Source organism: Monodelphis domestica, chromosome 5 (assembly GCF_027887165.1).
Source record: "Monodelphis domestica isolate mMonDom1 chromosome 5, mMonDom1.pri, whole genome shotgun sequence".
Taxonomy (NCBI): Eukaryota; Metazoa; Chordata; class Mammalia; order Didelphimorphia; family Didelphidae; genus Monodelphis; species Monodelphis domestica.
The window spans coordinates 200,108,196-200,128,598 of NC_077231.1; the positions used below are offsets into that span (position 1 = coordinate 200,108,196).

Below are 20,403 nucleotides of genomic sequence, written 5' to 3' on the forward strand. Positions count from 1 at the left end.
GTGGCTGAGCCTTCAAGAGAGAAAAAAAGAGAAGGGTATTGCACTTTTACGTAGTTCCTGACTTCTCCAGGATTCCTCGAGGTTACTGGATGGCCAGAAGCCCTGATTTGAATCTGCTTCACATTACCCCATGAGGAAGCCCATTTTGGAAGCTACCCCTGGAGAGGCATAAACCTGTTAGGATGGCAGATTTACAGTACATCAGCCTCTGCAGACACTGCATTAAGGAGATGGGGGATGGGTCAGAAAGCATTTTGGGGAAACAAATTGTTGATTAAAGAACAAAATGCTTTGGTGGTGGGAGCCAGCTTTCCCTGCTCCCACCCACCCTGCCCAACAACCTGGCAATGGTTTGACTTACATCCTAGCACTGATAATGGGGATAAATCAATCGGCTACCAATTTGTCAGGGTTTCTCTGTGCTTGAGGAGGATTTCGTAGGACAGCCGTGCTGAGCCATAAATTTGTTCCAGGAATAAATGTTTCCTTCCCTATGGGGGTAATCATCTGGTTCTATGTCTCTGATTCCCAGAGCTGAGGCATGCTTACCTAATGAAAGGTAGGGGTTCCTCTGCTCTTTTTTCACTTCTCCTGCTCCTAACAGAAGACATCCTGCTCCACTCTTAGGTCTTTCTGCCCTTTACCTTTTCTCCCCTAGATGGTATTGGCTTCTCCTCCCTGAAATTTCCTCATCTCTGCCCTGAATCACCCATCAGACCACCCAAACTCAGCCAAATACCCTGCTCTTTTGGAATTTGAAGATAGCAGTAATATATTACAGTTGAGAAATCATCCAAGATAATGAAACAGTCTGGAAAGATCAGACTTCACCCTAGTTGCTTTGGTGGTGGGAGCTAGCCTTCCTTGCACAAATCCTACCCCCCCCGACCACCTTCAATTAAGAAGGGACTTTTCACCTTTCTTATTGTGAACTCCTCAAAGGATGAAAGTTGATTGAATCCCTGAGAACAGGCACTTTGGATGCTGGGAAGAGAAGGGTAGGGAGGTGAGAGAAATTTCAGGCTTGGTGGCTTTCTGGAAAGAGTCTTATCTTTTTCTCTAAAGCCCAGTTTCCCACCCACTCCCTACAACTCCAAATATTATAGGCATCGTTTTTTGCCCTCTGCAAATCCCTATCTTTCCAACTGCATTTTCCATGCTTCTAAGAGGGAGATCAGAATTGGTTGATATGTTTAGGCAAATGCTACGTCAGCAGAGGTTTAAGTCCTCTTTGAATAGTCACGATCATTGAGAGAGGCAGTAGTATGAGCAACAAACACCCATTTTCAAGACCTAGATACAAAAACTGTCTCTCCTTCTGTCACTCCCACTCAGCCACCTAGAAGCTGTCCATTGCAGATGAGAACAGTTCTCTAGCCCTCTGGATCCAAGAGGAGGAGTGGCCAGAACCCCACAAGGTTAAGGCAGGGAGAAAAAGCAAGCAGGTGATGAAGGAGCACATTCTTTGCCAGGTGTTAGAATTGAGAGTCATTATTTACTGTAAAGTAGATTTGGCTGAATGAGCCCAAGTCATCATTTGCTGTTGCCCTTTGATAAAGCCAGGAAGTCATTATCAGTGATTAATTACTTACACAGACTGCATGTTTTTATTTCAGCCCAATTAAAGAGCAAGCACCATTGTCTGTGCCAGGGGCTGCCCTCCTCTTGGGCACTTCTACCACCCATCCCTACCCTAAGCATGCAGCAAAGCCTCTTCCAGGGCCCTGTAGGAACTAGCAGATGCTATGTATGGATCTCCTTGTGGGTCCTGATCTGGCTAGGTGAAGAAGAGTCGGCCAGCCTTGTCTACAGTCATTACCAAAGCCATTGTTGATGATTCAGGGCATGATTGTTGGCCTTGGAACAGGTCAATTTAGTAAATGTTTGGAACCAAGACCTGGGGCCCACTTAAGGCTCAGATAGCAGCTTGTTTTGGCAGCACATACATTAATATGAGACTCAGGCATATGAATGAAGAAGGGAGGTCTATGGACAGAGAACTGACAGAAAGAGAGGGACACTGGGAATATTGGTGCATTAAAGCCCAAGAACTAAGTCTTTACTCTCTGGGACTTTGGGGGTAGGGATGGGGTTAGGAAAAGCACAAGGGAGTGGGTCTAGGAGGGGAATGCATGTGCTTGCCTGTGCACATTCACACCCAGGCACGTGTATAGGAATCTATTTGGAGAATCTGACAACTGGATTTTCCATTTGGTAGCTACCCCCTGCTGGGCTAATTCCTCCCTGTCCCTATACAGACTCCTCTGTGAAAGGACTGGGTAGAGCCATGCCCTCCCCTTAGTAGGAGGCTGACTAATGGCAAAAACCCCATTTCCCCCAGGGCACAGGATAGACCTAGAAGCCAAGGGGTCAGCAACAGTCGCCTCTTTCCTTTCTCTTGCCTTTTTCCTATCTCTTCCCACCCCACCACAGCCCTGACTGAGAAAGAAAAGGTTACATTGGCCATTGATTTCATTTTATTTATTTTGGCTCCCCTGCTGCGGGGCGTCAAGACATCCTCCACTCTGGCCCCAAGCCAGCCCCTCCCCTGCAGCCTGAGAATAGCAGTAATAAATAGAATTTAGAAAGGAAAGACTTGAGCCAGCAGATCCCCAGACCATGCTACCCACCTCCTGCCAGGGAGAATAGGGGGCTCCCTGGGGCGGAAGAGCAAGGAATGGGGGAGGCAGGATGGAAGAGGAAGCTACTACTCCTGACCTGGTTTGCCCTTGACACCCATAGCCACTCCCAACAGGTAGTGCGTGTTTCAGAGCCTGATATGAATGCACAGTGCTCTAAGGCAAAGTGAAGATTTGAAGGGCAAAGAATCTTTGGGGTAGAAGGAAAGGAAAAGGGAAAAGCTTTTCCAGCCTGAACTTATGTCTGTGACCACTGCTATAAAGGAATATGGACAAGGCCATCCTTGTCCATCCTTGGGAACTTCTCTGTCCTAGCTAAAGTCTTCTTCATAAATCCAGGTTCAAAAGGAAGCTCATGCTCTTACTGGACACCCATAGAAACATTAACCACTAATCCACCAATTAGAAGAGTGGACAATGAGCTGAAACATAGTAGTGATCTTAGGCAGAAGGGAGAGCCAGTATCATATAAATCCTGCTTCTCTGACATCAGACAGAACCCTGCTCCTCTCCCTCTTTCCCCCAGAACTTTGGCTCTATCTAGAAGCACCTTCTCCACTGAGGAGACAAAGGGAAACCCAAGAAGGACTGTTCTCACAGCACACTACTACAAGAATCACTGCTGCTACCTTGAAAGGGGACCTTCCCAAGGCCTACTCAGTGACAGTAAAAGGAGTGTCAGCCTTGGGGATTACAAGTGACATGCTTCTTCTTAGTGATCTAAAGTGATGAATCAAAGGAGCATGTGATGGCAGTGAAGACATGGCATTAGCAGATGTCTTGTCACTGCCTATCTTCTCACAGCACAAAACCCAAAGTTGGGGGGGGGGGAGTAAATTGCTATCACCAGAGCCCCCTCTTTCTCTGAGGGCAGAGCAGGGAAGGGAGCATACCTGGAGTAGATCCTGAAGACTATTTCCTATCTGACTTCTTTCCTTTATGAAGTTCCACAACCCCACTTCCCCCTCCAGTCTGGTTATGGTCATTGGCTTTGAGGACCTCAGGTCCCAAGGGCAGGGGGCTGGCCAACCACAAGAGGATACCATAGAAGCCAAAAAAGGGAGTAGCTAAAGTACAGACTGTCTTCCAGGAGGTTCTCCAAATCTCCCAGTATATGGGCCTGTAATCACAGGAGCATCCTAGAGGTAGAACAACCCCTACTCCCCCATTTTACAGGGAAGGAGACTGAGACTTAAAGAAATACCATGATTTGCCTATGGTCACACAGGTAGTAAGTGGCAGAGTCAAGATTAGAACCCAGGTCTTCCTGTCTCCAAGTCCAGTACTCTCCATATGCTTTCAGAGGAAAGAGTGAACAAAACTTCAGCTAGGACTGGGTCAGAGGATTGGCTACAAGTGGCCTCTTCCTATCACAGCACTTACCTTGATGCTTCTCAGTCCCCTTGAGCTGTCTGTCACAGTAGGGGATAAAGGAAAATTTAGTCCATTATCTAAAGATCCCAAGATTCTTGTGTTGGAAGACTTCTTTCCTGCATAAGACGGACTCCCTTGTTCTAGATGTCAAGAGCACAGCCTCCCACTGTGGCCTAAATGAACAAAGATGACTTCTCTTCTCTGTGAATGGAGCCTGGTACTGTCACAAAAAGTTCTTTCACTCCTCCTAGCCAGTTCATTCTGGATTTATTTGTTCTCCCTCCCCTGGTGTTCCTCTCCCCCAAAAGATCAGGGAGGAGAAAGACCAGGGAACAAGATGCTGGGATTCTCCTCCAGACTGAGGTTCCAGTTCTGTGCTGGTATCATCCTAAAGCCATTATGGTTCAATGGGCTATTTGAAAAGGTTTGGGCTGGGAGGGCACTGGAATCAGATATGGTAACAAAAAGAAAAGGGGCCTAATAAGGGGTAAGTGTTGGCAAGGAAGTAGTTGGGGCAAAGGAAGACAGAAGGAATCAATGAGAGGGACTATCCAGGGTTGCTGGATGGTAGAATTGACTCACTTAGTCTAGTATTAATGAACTGACTGAGGCAACAAGTAGCCTGAATGATCCAGAGATGATACTAAATTAGCAAGTTCTCCTTGAGTTCCCCAGAGACATGAGAACATGGTTGAGAATGACTCCAGTGCTTTCCACTAGATTGTTAGACTCCAAGAGTCTAGTAGACAGCCTCAGCCTTAGTAAATCAAGGCAGAAGGCACAGGCTATGGGAGCTGGAAGTTTCCAAAAGGCCTCTAGGCCTTATTGTTGGGATAGGTTCTACTGCTTATTTCTTTCATTGGTGAGAAGGGTGAAAGAAGTTGGAGTTACTTGGAGCAGTAGGGGACAGGCAGAGCAGAGCTATAGTGTGAGAAACTGTCACAGCAGAGTAGTAAAGAGGGTTTTTGTATGAGGTATTACCAAGAGTAGAGGCCATGATCACTTCTCTATCTTTGGACTAGGAAGTAAAACATACAAATTTCATCCCTGTTACCACCCCTTCTCTTGCTGGTCAGCCAAATTTTAGGTAAAGGGATATATTCTTTGTATTTACCAAATTGTTAAATCTGAGAGGCAGAGCTGCCAGGATTATAGGAGCTTGTGCGGGTGGCTTTAGTATAAGAATATTGGAGAGAGAACATGAATGTTGGTGATGGGAATAGGTTTAAAAGTTATTAGAAACTGGAAGTTAATTGAATAGCAAGACAAGAAAAAATAGTAGTACTTTTAAGCATTCTATTATTCTATCCATCTCATTACTTCCTTCCCCATTTAATTACAGATAATGCTAATACCTAATCCACCACTCCTATACATTCATCTTAGGAAACAAGGAATCTTTACAAAATTCTGTTCTGTAGATGGAAGGGTAGATGTCTTAAAAGAATGTTTGGCACCACAAAACCCACACCTTTGATTTTAGTCAATATCCCCAAGTCCTAATCTTTTTTCATCAATGATCCTTGTGAACCACATGGTGGAATACAACCTTGGTGTATTTAGAATGCTAGGCAGGAAATCCTTTCCGACCCAGAGTGGCATTTCTAATGTTCATGCTATTCACCTGCTCCCTACACCTGCAGTGTGCTTCCATTTCCAAGCATTGAGAAAAGGATATTTCAGAATGATAAATGCTAAAGCTTGAAGGGATATTAGATATTACATATATTCTAAATAAAATTAGGAAACTGAACTAAATGAACTAAGTATGGGCAAATACCCATATCCCTCATTTTTCAGAAGATGAAATAGACCCAGATAATCTAAATGACTTTCCCAAGGTCACATAGCTTAAAGGTATCCAAGCCAGGATTCAATGCTACAGGACCTTGATCAGTTGCTTCTCATCCCCTGCCTGGTGCAGTCTCTGTCTCTGTCCCTGTCTCTGTAATGACCCATTAAGGGCTGCAGGTAGGACCCAGGCTACTAGGTACTTTTGAGTAGGTGTCTGTGTGACCCAGCATGTGGTCCTAGTCCTTTATCTAGTACCCTTCTAGCCGCTCAACTAGAAAGTCACCTCCCTTCCCAGGTCTGACAGGCCTCACCACTCAGATAATCTCCCAGATGCAGGATTGAATTTGGCATGCCATCACAGTGAATCAGTGTTTGAGCCACCCTAGCCCTGACAGCTCATTGGGAAAAGGGAGGGAGATAAAGACAGCCTAACCACTGACTAAGGTTAGAGCTCACTGTTTTGGAAACATAGACAAGGATTATTGAAAATAAGATTTTTTGGCTTCCTCCCCTGCCCAGGACTCTCTCAGTTGGCATTGTCCTAAGTGGTGCTAGGGCCTAGGGTAGACTAAAAATGCCTTTTCTAGCTTAGTCACATCAATAGTAGACTTCAGGCCCTATTTCTGGGCCTGATTCAGTACATATCCATCATCCCGAGTTACCTTTTACAAACCAATTGGCAGGGAGGAGACTTTCATTTCTTCATAGATTTAGAACTGGAATAGACCACAGAAGTCATTTAGTTCAGTCTCCTTATTTTACAAATATTGAGGCCCAGAGAAATTAAGTGTTTTGCATTTGCTCAGCCATCCCTGTAGTTGGTAGCAGAGCAAAGATTTGAACCAAGAATCTTCTGGCTCCAAATTCAGTCTTCTTCCACTTAATCAAGATTTCTTAAGTAATTCCAATAGTTCACCATTCCAAAACAACCACTTAGAAACTTTGTTAGATGAGCTCTATCTCTCCAAGGCATTTTTAGTCTACCCTAGGCCCTTGGCACCACTTAGGACAATGCCAGCTGAGAGAGTCCAAGAGCCAGCAGGAGTCTTGGGCAGGCAGAGAAGGAGGAGAAAACAAGCAAACAAGGTAAGGTGCCTAGAGAGGAGATGACATCTGGCCAAAAGGAGCCCAGCTACCCATACTTTTTTTTTCTCATTGTGGTACCTACCCTCTGTGTCCCCATGCCATATATAGAAAGCCTCCTGTGTAGCATTGACTTCTGACCCTCTCTCTCACTACCCATGCTTCCTCTTCCCTTTCCTGCCTGTAGGTGTGGGCCCACTATGAGGAGCAGCCCGTGGAAGAAGTATCACCTGTGCAGGAAGAAAAGGAGCGTTCAGCAAGCTACAAGCCTGTGTTTGTAACAGAGATTACTGACGACCTGCATTTCTATGTCCAGGATGTGGAAACTGGTGAGTATGCTGGACCTGCCATTTGCCCTTTCCATGAGAAGCCTTCTGTTTCTCCTTCATTCCTCCTTTTGTCCAGTGGAAGAAAGACACATTTCCTCTTTCTAACAAGCTTCGCTGAAAGAATGAAGAACCTAAATGCCACCTTATATGTACACACACACATGAATGCATGCACAAAACACTTGTCAGGACCCTTGTCTTTCATATAAATTTCCCAGGCCTCTCTTAATATCATTTACTATGGAGCCTGGACGGTTCTTTCCTGAACCTACAAGTGAGCCTTAAAAACTATGAATAAGTGAATGTGGTTGCAATGACAAGTGGCTTCTGCTTCCTTCTAAGACACCTTGGTTAGGCTAAGTAAAGAACAGATTGCTGCTATGTGTCCAAGAATCGTCATTCAAATGTAAGCACTCCCCTTCTTCCTCCCACCTCTTGATTCCATTTTCTGAGGTCCATAGCTATCCAGGGAAGAGAGCCAAAAGGGGAAGATCCTTGGTTTGCCTATTCTGGGTATTTTTCCTCTAGAGGTTAATGGAGTCCTCGGTGGAGGGAGTAGCAGTTACCATAGAAACAAGCAGAGCTGTGGGGGTAGTCATTGTTAGCCTATGAGCATTGTTAGCTCTCCAAAAGACCCTCTCCTCTTTCCACAACCTCTTACAGCCCCTCACTTCCTGGCCTCCTATGCCTTATGGAAACTCATGCTATTGGAGGGCTCAGAGACTTTAAAGAGATGATCTTTAGAGGCTGTCCTCCTTGGTCTCACTTTTTTTTAGGCTCCTTTATATCATTTTTCCCTGACCTTTTTCCCTTTCATCTCTAACCTGCCTAGAGAAATAGATAGAAGAATGTTGAATATCCCACAGGCAGGAACTAAGGAGTAGACAAGAACAAGGGCCAAAGGAAGCTTTCAATGGACTCTGGCCAGGCTGATGTTTGGCACTGCCTAGTCTTCTCTATTGTTTCCTTCCTCACTGGTCCCCAGCTCAAGATTACTAATGGTCCCACCTTTTCCCTTCTAATGATATTTCTTGAGCAGCTACTTTTGTAGTCATGCTATTTTGACAGAAAACCTATCCTTTACTAGACTCAGGCTAGCTATGTCTGAGAAGAGAGAAAATGACCACAACTATTGAAGCAGTAGAAAATGAGAATGAGCAGATTTTGTCTTGAGACACTTTGTAGGTAACCAGGATCCTAGGGGAGATTGGGGAGCTGGGACACTACCACCACTTAGAGGAAACCTGCCCCTAGACACTGAATCACAGCCAGAAATCAAGAACTAAACAATTCCTATTTATGTGCTGCTTGAAGGTTTATAAAAGGTTTTCCTCACAGTAACCCTGTAAGGGCAGTAATGAAAAGACTGTTATCCCCATTTTAGAGATGAGAAAAACGGCACTCTGAGGTTCCTACAATTACATAGCTAGTAAGTGTGGGTGGAATTTGAACCAGGTTTCCTGCTTCCAGATACAGAGCTCTATCCAATGTGCCATGATATTTCTCTGTTTCAGGCAGCAGAGAGAAGAGAGTTCACTTTATGCGTAACATGCTACATTTAAAAAAATAATATTACTTTCTCTCTGACATGATCATGGACAACCTATTGGGTTGAGTTGAATGATAATGAAGATTTACATATGATAAAGGTCTGGGTAGGTAATGAAAGCCATATCTGGACATAAGGCCAAGAGTTCCAAGGGTTTCAAGCAAGCTGATTCATGTCACTCACTAGAAAGTAGCTGTTTTAATGAGACTCTGCCCAGGGCACAAGATAAGGTAAGGGCCACCACCTTTGGAGCAGACAAGATAGATATCCAGTTCTACTATTCAAGGACACTCCCAAGAGTACTTATATGGGAGGAGCTCCCCAAACAAAAAGAAAGCTCCTCTGAGTTCAAAGACTATACTCTAGTTTCTTATTTTGATAATAATAGTACCTTGGTGGTCAAATCATACTATTGATTCACTAAACTTTCAGTCCACTGAAACTCCCATATCTTTTTCAGATGAACTTCTCCCTAACCTGTACTTCTCTGTTTTATACTTAAGAAATTGTTATTTTTTTAATCTAAATATAAGTCTTAACATTTATCCTTACTGAATTTCAGCATCTTAGATTTGACCTAACATTCTCTATCATATTATTTTGGATCCTAACTCTGTTATCCATTATGTTATCTATCCAGGCTTTGCGTCATCTGTGAATTTGATAAGTATGTTATAAATGGCTTTATCCGAGTCATGCCTGCTCTAGTTCTGGCCATCTAACTGTGCCATCTACTATTCTATACTTTTCTGTTTTTTTGTAAGATTAGCTTGAGAGACTATGAAATGCTTTGCTAAAATCTAGGTATACTTCGTTTGTGACATTCCCCTTATCTACTCATCTAGTTACCCATTGAAATAAGGAAATTGTCTGGCATGACCAACTTAACTTGGTGAACATATACTGGCTTTTCATGCTCACTTTCTTTAGAAGTTCACCAACTCCCCCTTTAGTAATATGTACCAGAATTTGACCAGGAGTCAAACTCAGGCTCATTGGCAGACTCCATTTTCCTCTCTCCTTATTTATAAGTGGAATTTGAACCCAGACCCTTTGACTCCAAAGTCAGTTCCCTGCTACCATTTTTGTTCTGTCCCTTTCAGTCCAAAGGCAACTGTTGTTGGTAGAGAAAATGAGCAACATCAAAGTTGGAGCTTCTCTGCCTCCTCTCCATTGTTGGTATCATCATCCCTTTCATCCAGACAGCAACCTTGTCCCTCATTTGCACATCTTTTTAGAAATATGACTTAAAAAATAAAGTGAATCCTCTTCATTGCCTTTGCTTTCCTCCCCAGCCTGAGCTGATTCTGGGCCTCAGCACTCCAAACACTCTTCTTATAGGATATATATATATATATATATAGGATGTGTGTTCTTTAGTATTCAGTGCTCCATCAGCTACCTGTGCTTCCATCTTCTGTACAAGTCTGTTTATAATTAGTTAGCTAATGAGCTACTACTATTCCCCAAACAGGATGCTACTTTTCTTATCTCCATGCCATTTCACTAGCTGGCCCCCATGCCTGGAATACTTTACTTTTTCCTTTCTGCCTCTTAGAAACCACAGCTTCCTTCAAGATTCAGCTCCAGCTTCTTCAATGTCTAGTGCATAATAAGCCCTTAAGTACCTTAATAGGTACTTGTTGATGAGTTGTGTTTTCACATCAGTCTCTTTTGGCCTCTTGCTTTCCCTCATAATTAGAATTGTTTCTCTTTAGGCCTTTACAATTGTATTCTGAGAGTTTTGCATCCTTCCTAGACCAACTTCTCCTGTATATTTTCTAATGGTTGGGATCCTGCCTGCCTTTATCCTTTGAATTCTGCACTTCAGAAATCTAGATGCAGGTCAGAATGAGTCCTTTTCTCAATCGTACATTCTAAAATGAGATGATCACTTCCCCAGAGTTCTCATCATTTCCATCCCAGCAGCTGTTTCCATGTCAACTGTAAGAACCGGATCTAGATTAGCAGTTCCTCTACCTTTTGAAGAATAAAATCATCATTAAGGCAATTTAGTAGATTTTTTTTCTTCCATTTGAAAAAATTTAGTTAGTCAATTTAGAACATTATTCCTTGGTTACAATAATCACATTATTTCCCTCCCTCCCCTCCACCCAAATTTAGTAGATCTTTAACTACTCTGCTTTAGGTAAAGTGAGAGCCCCAATTACTGTCCATATAACTATCATTTCTGTGTCAGGCTTGTGATCTATTTGCTAAACAGATCACACCTATTTTCTCTTTCTGTCCAGGTGGTATATAACTCATTCTAATGAAAATACTGCTTCTGTTTCTACTTCCATTGCTCTCTATCATGCCTTCTCCCATGCTTTCCCTTTTTGGTTCCTATGTTTCTATACATGAGTTTATCTTAAGCAGCTAGGTGGTTCAGTGGATAGAGCACTGAGCCTGGAGTCAAGAAAACCTGTGTTCAAATCCAGCCTTAGACACTCACTTAGCTATGCAACCCCAGGCAAGTCACTTAACCTCTGTTGGCCCCAGTCTCCTCATCCATAAAGTGGGGACAATAATAGCACCTACCTTGCAGGATGGTTGTGAAGATCAAATGAGATAATATTTGTAAAGTGCTTAGCACAGTGCCTGGCACATAGTAGGTATTGTTGAAATGTTAGCAGTTATTATCATCACCTTAACATATTTTGAACTCTAGGGTCAAATCTATTGTCCACTGCAGCACTTTACCACTCAAGATCTAGTCTCCTAAACCCCTCTAGGGTTTAGGAGCCTCTAGGCAAAAGAGATTTCAGATGCTTAAAGGATGACCCCTTGCATGTTATCCTATATGAGCCCAGATCTGAGATGCTTAGTTTTTTTATCACTATCTCTGGTCACACAATTATGGAGGCATGTTATCCGGATGGGAACTCCATGGCTAATAAAGAATAAACCTCAGGAGACAGGAGAAAGAAGAGGAAAGGAAAGCCTCAGACTGGAATTCCAGAAAACGTGAGGAGAATAAGCAGATTGAAATGTGATGGGGGAAGTACTTTGAAACCTTTTTATGTTCCCATTTCCCATCCTCCCCAATATAACTGCTACTCGTTATAGTGATCTGAATGTTTTTGTTCTTTCTCTATCCCGTCCACCACTACCTGTTAAAATTTGCTTTTAGGAAAGGAACTGACAAACTGATCGTACTAAGTTGTAACTGATTGATGGGGTTGAAATTAAAAAAAAAAAAAGCATTTCAAACAGCAACAAACCATAAGAGTGAGGGATGAGGTGGAGAGGAGGGTTGTTTTCCTGGGTTCCTGAAATGTCTTTAGGTAAACTTAGCCCTAGTCGTGAATCTTTATTTCTCTGTGTTCACTGATAGATGAGGGGGAAAAGTCAGCTGCCTTCAGAGTCTTGAAAATGCAAAGTGAATAGTTATTCCATGGCCAGAGAGAATGTACACCTAGGCATACAATCATAGTCTTTGATCCTATCATCTTACTGAGAGGAAAGCTATCCTGCTTAAGAGGCTGGAAGGGGAATGGGAGAATGTGATCTGCCAAAGGAGAGTTAGGATCTGGGCAGCCTGCCCTGAAAAAAGGAAGATGAAAGAGGGAAAGGGAGAGGCCAGCAGATCTGCTATTGAATCAGGGCAGGCTTCAGAAGAAAGTGGTAGGCAGGCAGGATTAGATAGTAATGCTGAAAAGAAAACCTAGGGTGTTCCCTCATGGACAGAATACTGCAAATAATGAGCACAGACCAATTGTCCCCAAGACAAATAGGAGTCAGAGGAAAGACCAGGAAGGGTAGGAGCTGCTTACCCTAGAATTAAGAGGAATTAAAGCTTCACAGCAGGGGGAAGAAATGATGGCATTTCAGTGGTATAAAAGGTCATCTAATGCATTCCTTCTATTATAGATGGGGCAACTAGGAGTTATAAATGAGACCTAGAAGTTAACAATGTACATGAGGTCCCAGCACATTAGTGGCTTGGCTGAAGCATAACAGCAGCCTGAAGTGCATATGGCACCCCCAGAGTGGATGGAAATGTTCAGATACCAAGGGACATTGAGTTCAGTGGCTAGATCACACCAAGTTGAATAAATGAGGATCTAGGCTCACTACACCAAGGTTTTATCACTTTTTTCCTGAGCTTTTAAGGTCAGAGCCTTATTGCTTGATCATTTCTCTGCTGGAGATTTTCTCTGGTCCCTTCTTTCCACCTTTGCCCTTCATTTCACCATGTAGGCTCTAGGATGGTGTAATGGGTAGCCTGGAGACAAACCAGTGCAGGACTGTATTCTCAGAATTGAACCTCCTCTGCCTTAAGAAATTGTTCAAGATTACTCAGGGCTATGATCTTTCTCATTGCTAAAATTATAAATGTTTTTATTTAAATTTTATTATTAATAAATGATCTATTTAATTATAATATTTAATCCTATGAAACTAAGGGTTTTACATTAAAAGAAATACAAATAACTCCTATGAGAAAGTGAAAATATTTGATTTTTTTAAAAAAATTATCTAGACCAGCTATAGTCCTAGAGTAAAGATGCTGGGGATCAGAGAGGAGAATGGACAAAAAAAATGAGGTGGTATATCTAGAAAAAGCTGATTTTGGATCAGTGATTTTAGTCAGCCTCACTTTTTCTAGAAAAATCCCACCTTAGGGTCTTGACCAAGAGTTGAAAGAACATGTAAAATTTCTAGGGCACAAGATCTTCAGACATCCTCCTTCCCTGTTCATTGAGCTGGCCCAGCCATAGAATCATAGACTTAGAGCTGGAAGGAACCTCAGGGATCACTGAGACAAATCCCTGAATTTTGAAGATGAGAAAACTGAGGCCTAGAAAGGGGAAGTGAGTTATCCAAAGTTATTCAAGTAAGAGAACTTAGACCCAGAAACCCTACTCCAAATCCTAAGCAATAATTTTTCCACTGACACAATCCCTTCTTAGTCAGCGTGACTTAAGCCTTTAATAATCAAGACACTGATCTCCTGTTAGTTCTTTCCCATCTTCTGAATATGGAAGGCATATGCAGAAGTGGGGAAAGTGAGGATGGGAGCAAATATTGTAATATCTGATGATGGTTCATCAATGAAAAAGGTTCCTGCCTTCCCACCCCATGCAAAGATGGAACATCATGCCCTATGGAACATAACACCTAGACCTCACTCCACTTTCCTTACAGGTACACAACTGGAAAAGTTGATGGAGGGCATGAGAAATGACATTGCCAGTCATCCACCCATAGAGGGATCCTATGCCCCTCGACGAGGAGAATTCTGTATTGCCAAGTTTGTAGATGGAGAATGGTAAGCCCACCTAGGACAGAGCATGGAATGGGTAGGGGAGGTGCCCAGGGAGCTGCACCAGATCCACCCACAGGCATGGGTCCAAGGTACCCCTCTTGCTTGTAGAAGAAAAGCTTATAGCTTTTCTAACGTGGCATGATGACATCATTCTACACTCCTGGCAGCTGTTTTGGCTGATCGGTTTATATTCCATTGCTGGTGATTTCCCCCTGCCAGCCTGGGGCCAGCTTTAGGGGCAATCTGTTGGCAAGTTTAGATAGGAGAGAGCCCTGCAGCTTGGCCAACTCCCTGAATGCAGAAGCAAGTGGCATTCTACCAACTCCCCTGGGGAACTAGCCTATGGAAGACCTGATGAGACTGAACCAACTGGCATGTTCCACACTCACACAGCAGGAACAGTGGTGCTGGCACATGGCAGGGAAAAGAGGGTGAGGAGTACACTTTGCCTTGAGATGGCCCCAGGTCATCTGGGGGTAGTGAGACCAGCACCCTGATGTTGGAAATGGGTCAGATGAGGCTAGTCGCAGAGGGCAGGGCCATGGCCTTTCCCAGGGTGAAAAAGTGACTTGGATGGGTTCCCTGCTATAGCCTCCCAGACAGATCTGCCGACTAATTACAGCTACTGTTTAGTGTGCTGGGTTTAAACAGCAGACATCAATCTAGTCATTAGTCTTGTTGCTTTATGCCCTGAGGACACATTAATCTGCTCCATGCATTCCATTCTCCCTCCCCTTTGCTTCCCTGGTTACTCTAGATTCCATAGGAAGAATCTCTAGAGTGAGGGAGACGTGACAACCAAAATTGTAGTGGTAGAAAGGCTGTGTGCAGGGTGGCCCCATCTCACAGTCTGAGTAGCTGGGACCCCATCTCCCCGAACCTCCCCCTAGCCCCAATCTGAGACTGCTTCTTTCTTTAATGGTGGCATGATGTCATTGCAGGTACCGAGCACGGGTAGAAAAGGTGGAGTCTCCAGCCAAAGTCCACGTCTTCTACATCGACTATGGCAATGTGAGTATCATCCTGGGGACACAGGACTAGGTGATGCTGACCCCCAGACTCACTGGGTTTGTAATGATGAGGGAGTGTCAGCACCACTGCAGTGCCCTTGGGACACACCAGGCCATGTTTCTGAGAAGTAGGCCAGGGCTAGGATTCCTACTTTTATTAGGTTATTGACTCCCTGGCAGTCTGACAAAGCCTATGGACCTCTTCTCCGAATCATGTTTTTAAATACATCAAACTATTTTAAAACAAGTTCAGAAATCTCAAGCTAATATTAATCCCTGGGGTAGGAGAATTGTGTTATGGTCAGAGCCATAGACTCCCCTGGGCTTATCTCCCACTGCAGGTACAATCTATTGATCATATAATTCAACTGAAGAATTGACCCAATGCCCTTCATCCTCTCCAGGGAGACCTCTTGTACCTCCCATGGCTCTTTGCCATGTAGGATGGGAGCACAGGCTATTCAGGGGTTTGGGCTGCTCCTAAGAGAGGTCAGTAGGGGGCATGTTAGATGTATTCTTAGGACACAGCATACCCTATACCCCAAAAGGAAAATTAAGTCTGGAGCCTCCAAAAAAGACTCCAAGGGACTCCCAGAAACTCTAGGAGTTTGGCAAGTCTTCCACGTTCCTTATGTTCTCTTGTTCCTTAGGTTTGGGATGACAATTGTTCTATATCCCCATATCTCCCCATTTCCTTGGCTACAAGCAGGAATAAGGAGCAGCTTTTATATCCTCTGTAGTCAGATTACCCAGCATGAACAATTTAGCTGCCTAGCAGGTAGAAGAAGGTCACACCGTGGGCATCCTAGAAACAAGGGCAAGTGATAGAAGGAACCCGGCTGGGGCTCTGATACTAACCACATGCTGTTTCTTGTTTACCACTCAAGGGTCAGACCAGTAATTGGGTGCAGAGAACAAAACCAAGTCCTAAAAAGAAGGGAACCCAAGTATCACTTGATCTGTAGTAGATCCTCACTGGTCTCCAAGGACTCCCAGGACATTCCCCTCCATTCCCCTTCTCAACCCATAGCCAAGCCGCCTTCATCTCCCTGCCTAGCACAAGAGTCAAGGGACCCGTCTCCCAGAACATAGGTCTTTGGAAGGAAGTGGAAATAGCAATTAGAGCCTCATTATCACTATGATTATTTTAATAGGCACCACTGGGTGTCCCCGGCACCAAGCCCGGGGGTGAAAAGGAGTGAGTCCCTGGTGTTAGCTTCCCTCCAGGGTGAATACTGCCCTGCCAAGGTTAGATGACTGGGAAAAACCTATGGCTGTGGCTCAAGCTGAATCTCTCCCAGGCTGAGAGTCAGAGCCTGTTAGTGAGAGTTCACAAATTTTCACAAAAGCCAAAAGACAAGTCAAGAAGAGGTCATTTGTGAAGAAGGGAGCCTCAGGATACAGAGAAGGTTGGAGGGTTATGTGATCTGAAGGTATAACTTCCTGATGCTTGCCCCACAGAGAGAGATCCTGCCATCAACTCGTTTGGGTACATTACCCCCTGCCTTCAGCACCCGAGTGCTGCCAGCTCAAGCCACAGAGTATGCCTTTGCCTTCATCCAGGTGCCACAAGATGTGAGTGAGGAGGACTTTTCATTTAATGTGCTACAATAAATGTCTGAAGAGATATTTCACTGCCTGTTTCCAGGACTAGCCTGCACACAGGCTCAGGTGTGCACATGCACACGCGCACACACACGCACGCACGCACTCACACACACGCACGCATGCACATGCCTCAGGCATTTTCACTCCACTCAAGGTGGGAAAGATAGTGAAGGGAAGCAATGATTGCAGTAAGAGAAGTGGAGAGGGCAGGGCTATCACCACAGTCAGTGATGCCCAGACTGTTCTTCTTTGTCACACTATTCCTCTTCCCAGGAGGATGCCCGCACAGATGCTGTGGACAGTGTGGTTCGGGACATCCAGAACACTCAGTGCCTACTCAACGTGGAACACCTGAGCCCTGGCTGCCCCCATGTCACCCTTCAGTTTGCAGATTCCAAGAGTGATGTTGGACTTGGTTTGGTTAAAGAGGGGCTGGTCATGGTGGAGGTTCGCAAGGAGAAACAGTTTCAGAAAGTGGTATGTTTTTAGGGAAACTACCTGTTCATGGTATGGCCTAAAGCCCTCCTGCTTTTCTCCTAATGAAGACTAAAAATACCTCACCTTTCCCACTACCACTGGGGGAGGAAGGCAGGGTAGCCACAGAAAAGGATTGGGACAAGTGTGGATAAAGTGATGGGGAGAAGCTACTTTTCAGATTATTTGGCTGCAGTGTATATTTGATTCATAATTCAGGTGCAAACTCAATTGGGTGATTTCTCCTTAAATCTTCCTGAGTGACCACCTGAGGAAAGGGCACAAGTAGAAGACTCTGATTAGAATTGGGTTTGCCCTTTTCCTCTTCATTTTCACGAGGAGACAAGGCACCTCAGTTACCATCGTACAGACAGGCAGCCCTTTCTAGATATATCCTGAGAGCTATAAATATTTTTGCCACCATATAGGGATAGGATCCTCTTTATCACTAAGATGAAAATTATCACCTTGTACCTGAGTCTTCTATCTCATTCATACCCCAAAATTTTCTCTATGCCTACCAACCCTCACCTTATCAGAGAAGATTCCTTTTGTAAGAAACTGAGGCTACTTCTTTGCCATACCGGCCAACAGGACACAACTAAGACAGTGTGCCTTTTTACAAGGGTAAATCAGAGATGGGAAGTTCCTTCTAATTCTCTCCTCATAAAACAGAAAACTTGTCACCCAACAAAAGGAAGGCACCTTTCCTTTCCATCCCAACCCTTGGCCCAAATGTCTGCAGAAGGTGGAGAGGTTGGGTTTGAGAATAATAGTTCTTTGGGCATTTACTGCCTTCTGGCCCTCCATTTCACCCACCTCTTTCACAGTGTCTCCTTTTCCCCTTCTCTATTTCCCTCCTGAAGGCTTGGTTCTTCCTAATTATTTGTGGTTGGCTTCTCGGTCGATGTTGTTGATTGCTAGAGTCAATATTTCATTTGCAACAAGACACCACTGTTTACAAAACAGGAGCTTTTTGTACCGCTGCCTCTCCACTTTGGGAAGGGCCTTGGCTGCTCCTGCTCCCTGATCCACCACCCATTTTCTGGAAAGCCACTTTTTCAAGGTTGATGTGAGTCTGCCTAAGAGTGTTCAAGTTTTAAAGACCCTTTGTATGAGGGAGAAATTAATTTTCCTGGTCCTTTGTGAAAGGGGTAAAACTAGGGTTGTTGACTGATTATATTATATTCGTGGTCGCCAGGGATTTAAATTCTAACCCAATGAAATACTCAAGTCAGTTCAGGATTTTTATGGTGGTTTAATTACAATAGTAGGAAGAAATTAAGAAGAGAGAGAGGAAAGGGAATTAAAACTGCTCCAGCCCGGCTGAGCCAGGCAGGAGTTTAGAGGCCTCGGCCAAGGGGCCTCTCCAGAAAGCCAAGGGAAAAGGGGAATCAGTCTTATCACTCACCACATGACCATCCAAAAGGAAGCAGTCTGAGGAGCTCCTCCAGGCTCGAGTTCCAGAGCCAAGTCCGCCAAAGCTCCCAATGCCACTCAGAGTACAATCACAGGAAGTGACTCGAAATATATAGGCAGTTCTTTACATCACTTCTTGTGTCTCACATGTACCAATGGTGGCTTAAGTTTGGCTTAGGACAGCCCAGGGGGTCAGTTGTTTCTGATTTGTCACTTGCTAGCACATGCCGGTCATCTGCCTTCCTCCCCAACACTTAATCCTTAAGTGGGGGTGTCTACATTCCTGGTTGCTAAAATTCTAAAGACTAAGCAGGGTGGAGTCAATCTAAAATTCACATTTGGCAAAAGAACTGCTCACACCTGCTCTGGCCTCTGGAATGTCCCTGCAGAACCACAGAATCCAAATTGGAGAGTTGGAAGGGACTTCAGTAGCCATCTAATCCAGCCCATACATACAAGGAAATCCCTACTGTACTCTGTCCAACCCATGGTTATCCACCTTGTGTCTGAAGGCCTCTAAGGAAGAGAGATCCAGTACCTCCTCAGGGCACAGCTCCAACAGGGAGGAAGCTTTTTCCTCTTTCCAACCCATTGTCCCTGGTTCTGCCCCTCTAGAGCCAAAGGGACATGTCTAATCCTTTACCTGTGTGGCATCCCTTAAACCACCCATGTAGCAGTCAGGTCCTCCCTGAACCTTGTCTCCTCCTCTCCAGGCTAGGCATGCAGGTGTCCTCTCAGGATGGAGGATGCTCCCCACCCCAATACTGGGAGCCCCTCGAGCTAATTCTTGGGGTGCACAGGTCTACTGACATTCTTCTTCCTGCTCTTACCCCTCCAGATCACAGAGTACCTGAATGCCCAGGAGTCAGCCAAGAGCGCCAGGGTGAGTCCTGCCCCAGGGATGGGGAGGAGTTTGGGGGTGGACCTGCCAGACTAACAGATGTGTTTTTTCTTCCTACTTCCAGCTGAATCTCTGGCGTTACGGGGACTTCCGAGCGGATGATGCAGATGAGTTTGGCTATAGCCGCTAGAAAGCATCTCTCGCCCCCACCGGCTTCGCTTTCACTAAAACCTTGTCCCCACCTGGGAGGAAGGCGCCACCTGGAGAGCCCAGGCCTGGGAAGGGGTGGGGGAGAGGGAAGAATGGGTCCAGCTTTGCTTCAGGGTATGGGAATGTCTCTGTGGGAGGCCGAATTCCTAGGCAGGGGCTGGGGGCATTGCCATCTGGGGTGATGGGCTCTGCCATCCCAGGGGTCTCCTGACCTGATTTGTGTTTTTTAATTGTCTTCATATCAACTTGCCTATGAGCAGGAATAAAGACTTTGTCTGCAGAGGAGGCAGGGAGAGCCGTGGTCTGAGGGTAGCTGCTGTGTGGCACCCTACCTTCCGCCCCACCCCCAGCCTCCCTCCCTTTGCGCCTCCTGGTTCTCTGACCGATAGTTGATTACGTTACTTCTGATCTGTCCATTCTTCCATGCCAGCAGCATCCGCCCTTCTCCCGGCCCTAGTTGCCAGCCCCTATTCTGTATTTAAAGCTTGCGAGACCCAATAAAGTAGTACAGCACCATCCGCAACCCGTGTCCTTCATTATGGGATCAGAACATTCGCTCAGCTCAGCTGAAGAAGTCAGTGACCTAGGGCAGAAAACCAGGCCCCAGCGTGCACACATATGCACAGGCATGGCCCAGGTGCAGTGAGGCAGAAATGGATCCCTCACTTCCCTCAGCTTCAATTCCTGTATCCTCTCATAGGTTGCCCCTAGAAGGAGCATTAAACTCGGGACTCCTGGGACTTCTGGCTTTATCATCAGAGTTCAAAGCAGAGAAAGTTTGTCCCACACTTTGGATTAAAC

At 44.9% G+C, this 20,403-nt stretch overlaps 1 protein-coding gene and 1 long non-coding RNA gene across 5 annotated transcripts in view; one reads left to right on the plus strand and one right to left on the minus strand.

The window, feature by feature from the left end:
• SND1 (staphylococcal nuclease and tudor domain containing 1) overlaps positions 1–20,120 on the plus strand; it is a 547,109-nt gene extending 526,989 nt beyond the window's left edge. For both annotated transcript variants that reach the window (XM_001366193.5, XM_056799670.1), the window contains exons 18-24: positions 7,078–7,219; positions 13,920–14,043; positions 14,982–15,051; positions 16,512–16,625; positions 16,932–17,135; positions 19,390–19,434; positions 19,517–20,120. In XM_001366193.5, the coding sequence (XP_001366230.2) occupies positions 7,078–7,219; positions 13,920–14,043; positions 14,982–15,051; positions 16,512–16,625; positions 16,932–17,135; positions 19,390–19,434; positions 19,517–19,582 (765 nt within the window). In that variant the 3' untranslated portion in view covers positions 19,583–20,120. The remainder of the gene's footprint in view (positions 1–7,077; positions 7,220–13,919; positions 14,044–14,981; positions 15,052–16,511; positions 16,626–16,931; positions 17,136–19,389; positions 19,435–19,516) is intronic.
• Positions 346–7,743, minus strand: LOC107650138 (uncharacterized). Of its 3 annotated transcripts, none has more exons than XR_008912290.1 (3): positions 7,652–7,743; positions 4,023–4,051; positions 346–984 (listed from the first exon to the last, which is right to left on the minus strand). It is a non-coding gene; the product is annotated as an uncharacterized LOC107650138 (long non-coding RNA). The 3 variants fall into 3 exon arrangements; XR_001625004.2 differs by lacking the exon at positions 7,652–7,743 and adding an exon at positions 5,902–7,079; XR_001625003.2 differs by lacking the exon at positions 7,652–7,743 and adding an exon at positions 5,902–7,079 and having other exon boundaries at positions 4,023–4,186.
• Positions 20,121–20,403: the final 283 nt, after the last annotated feature.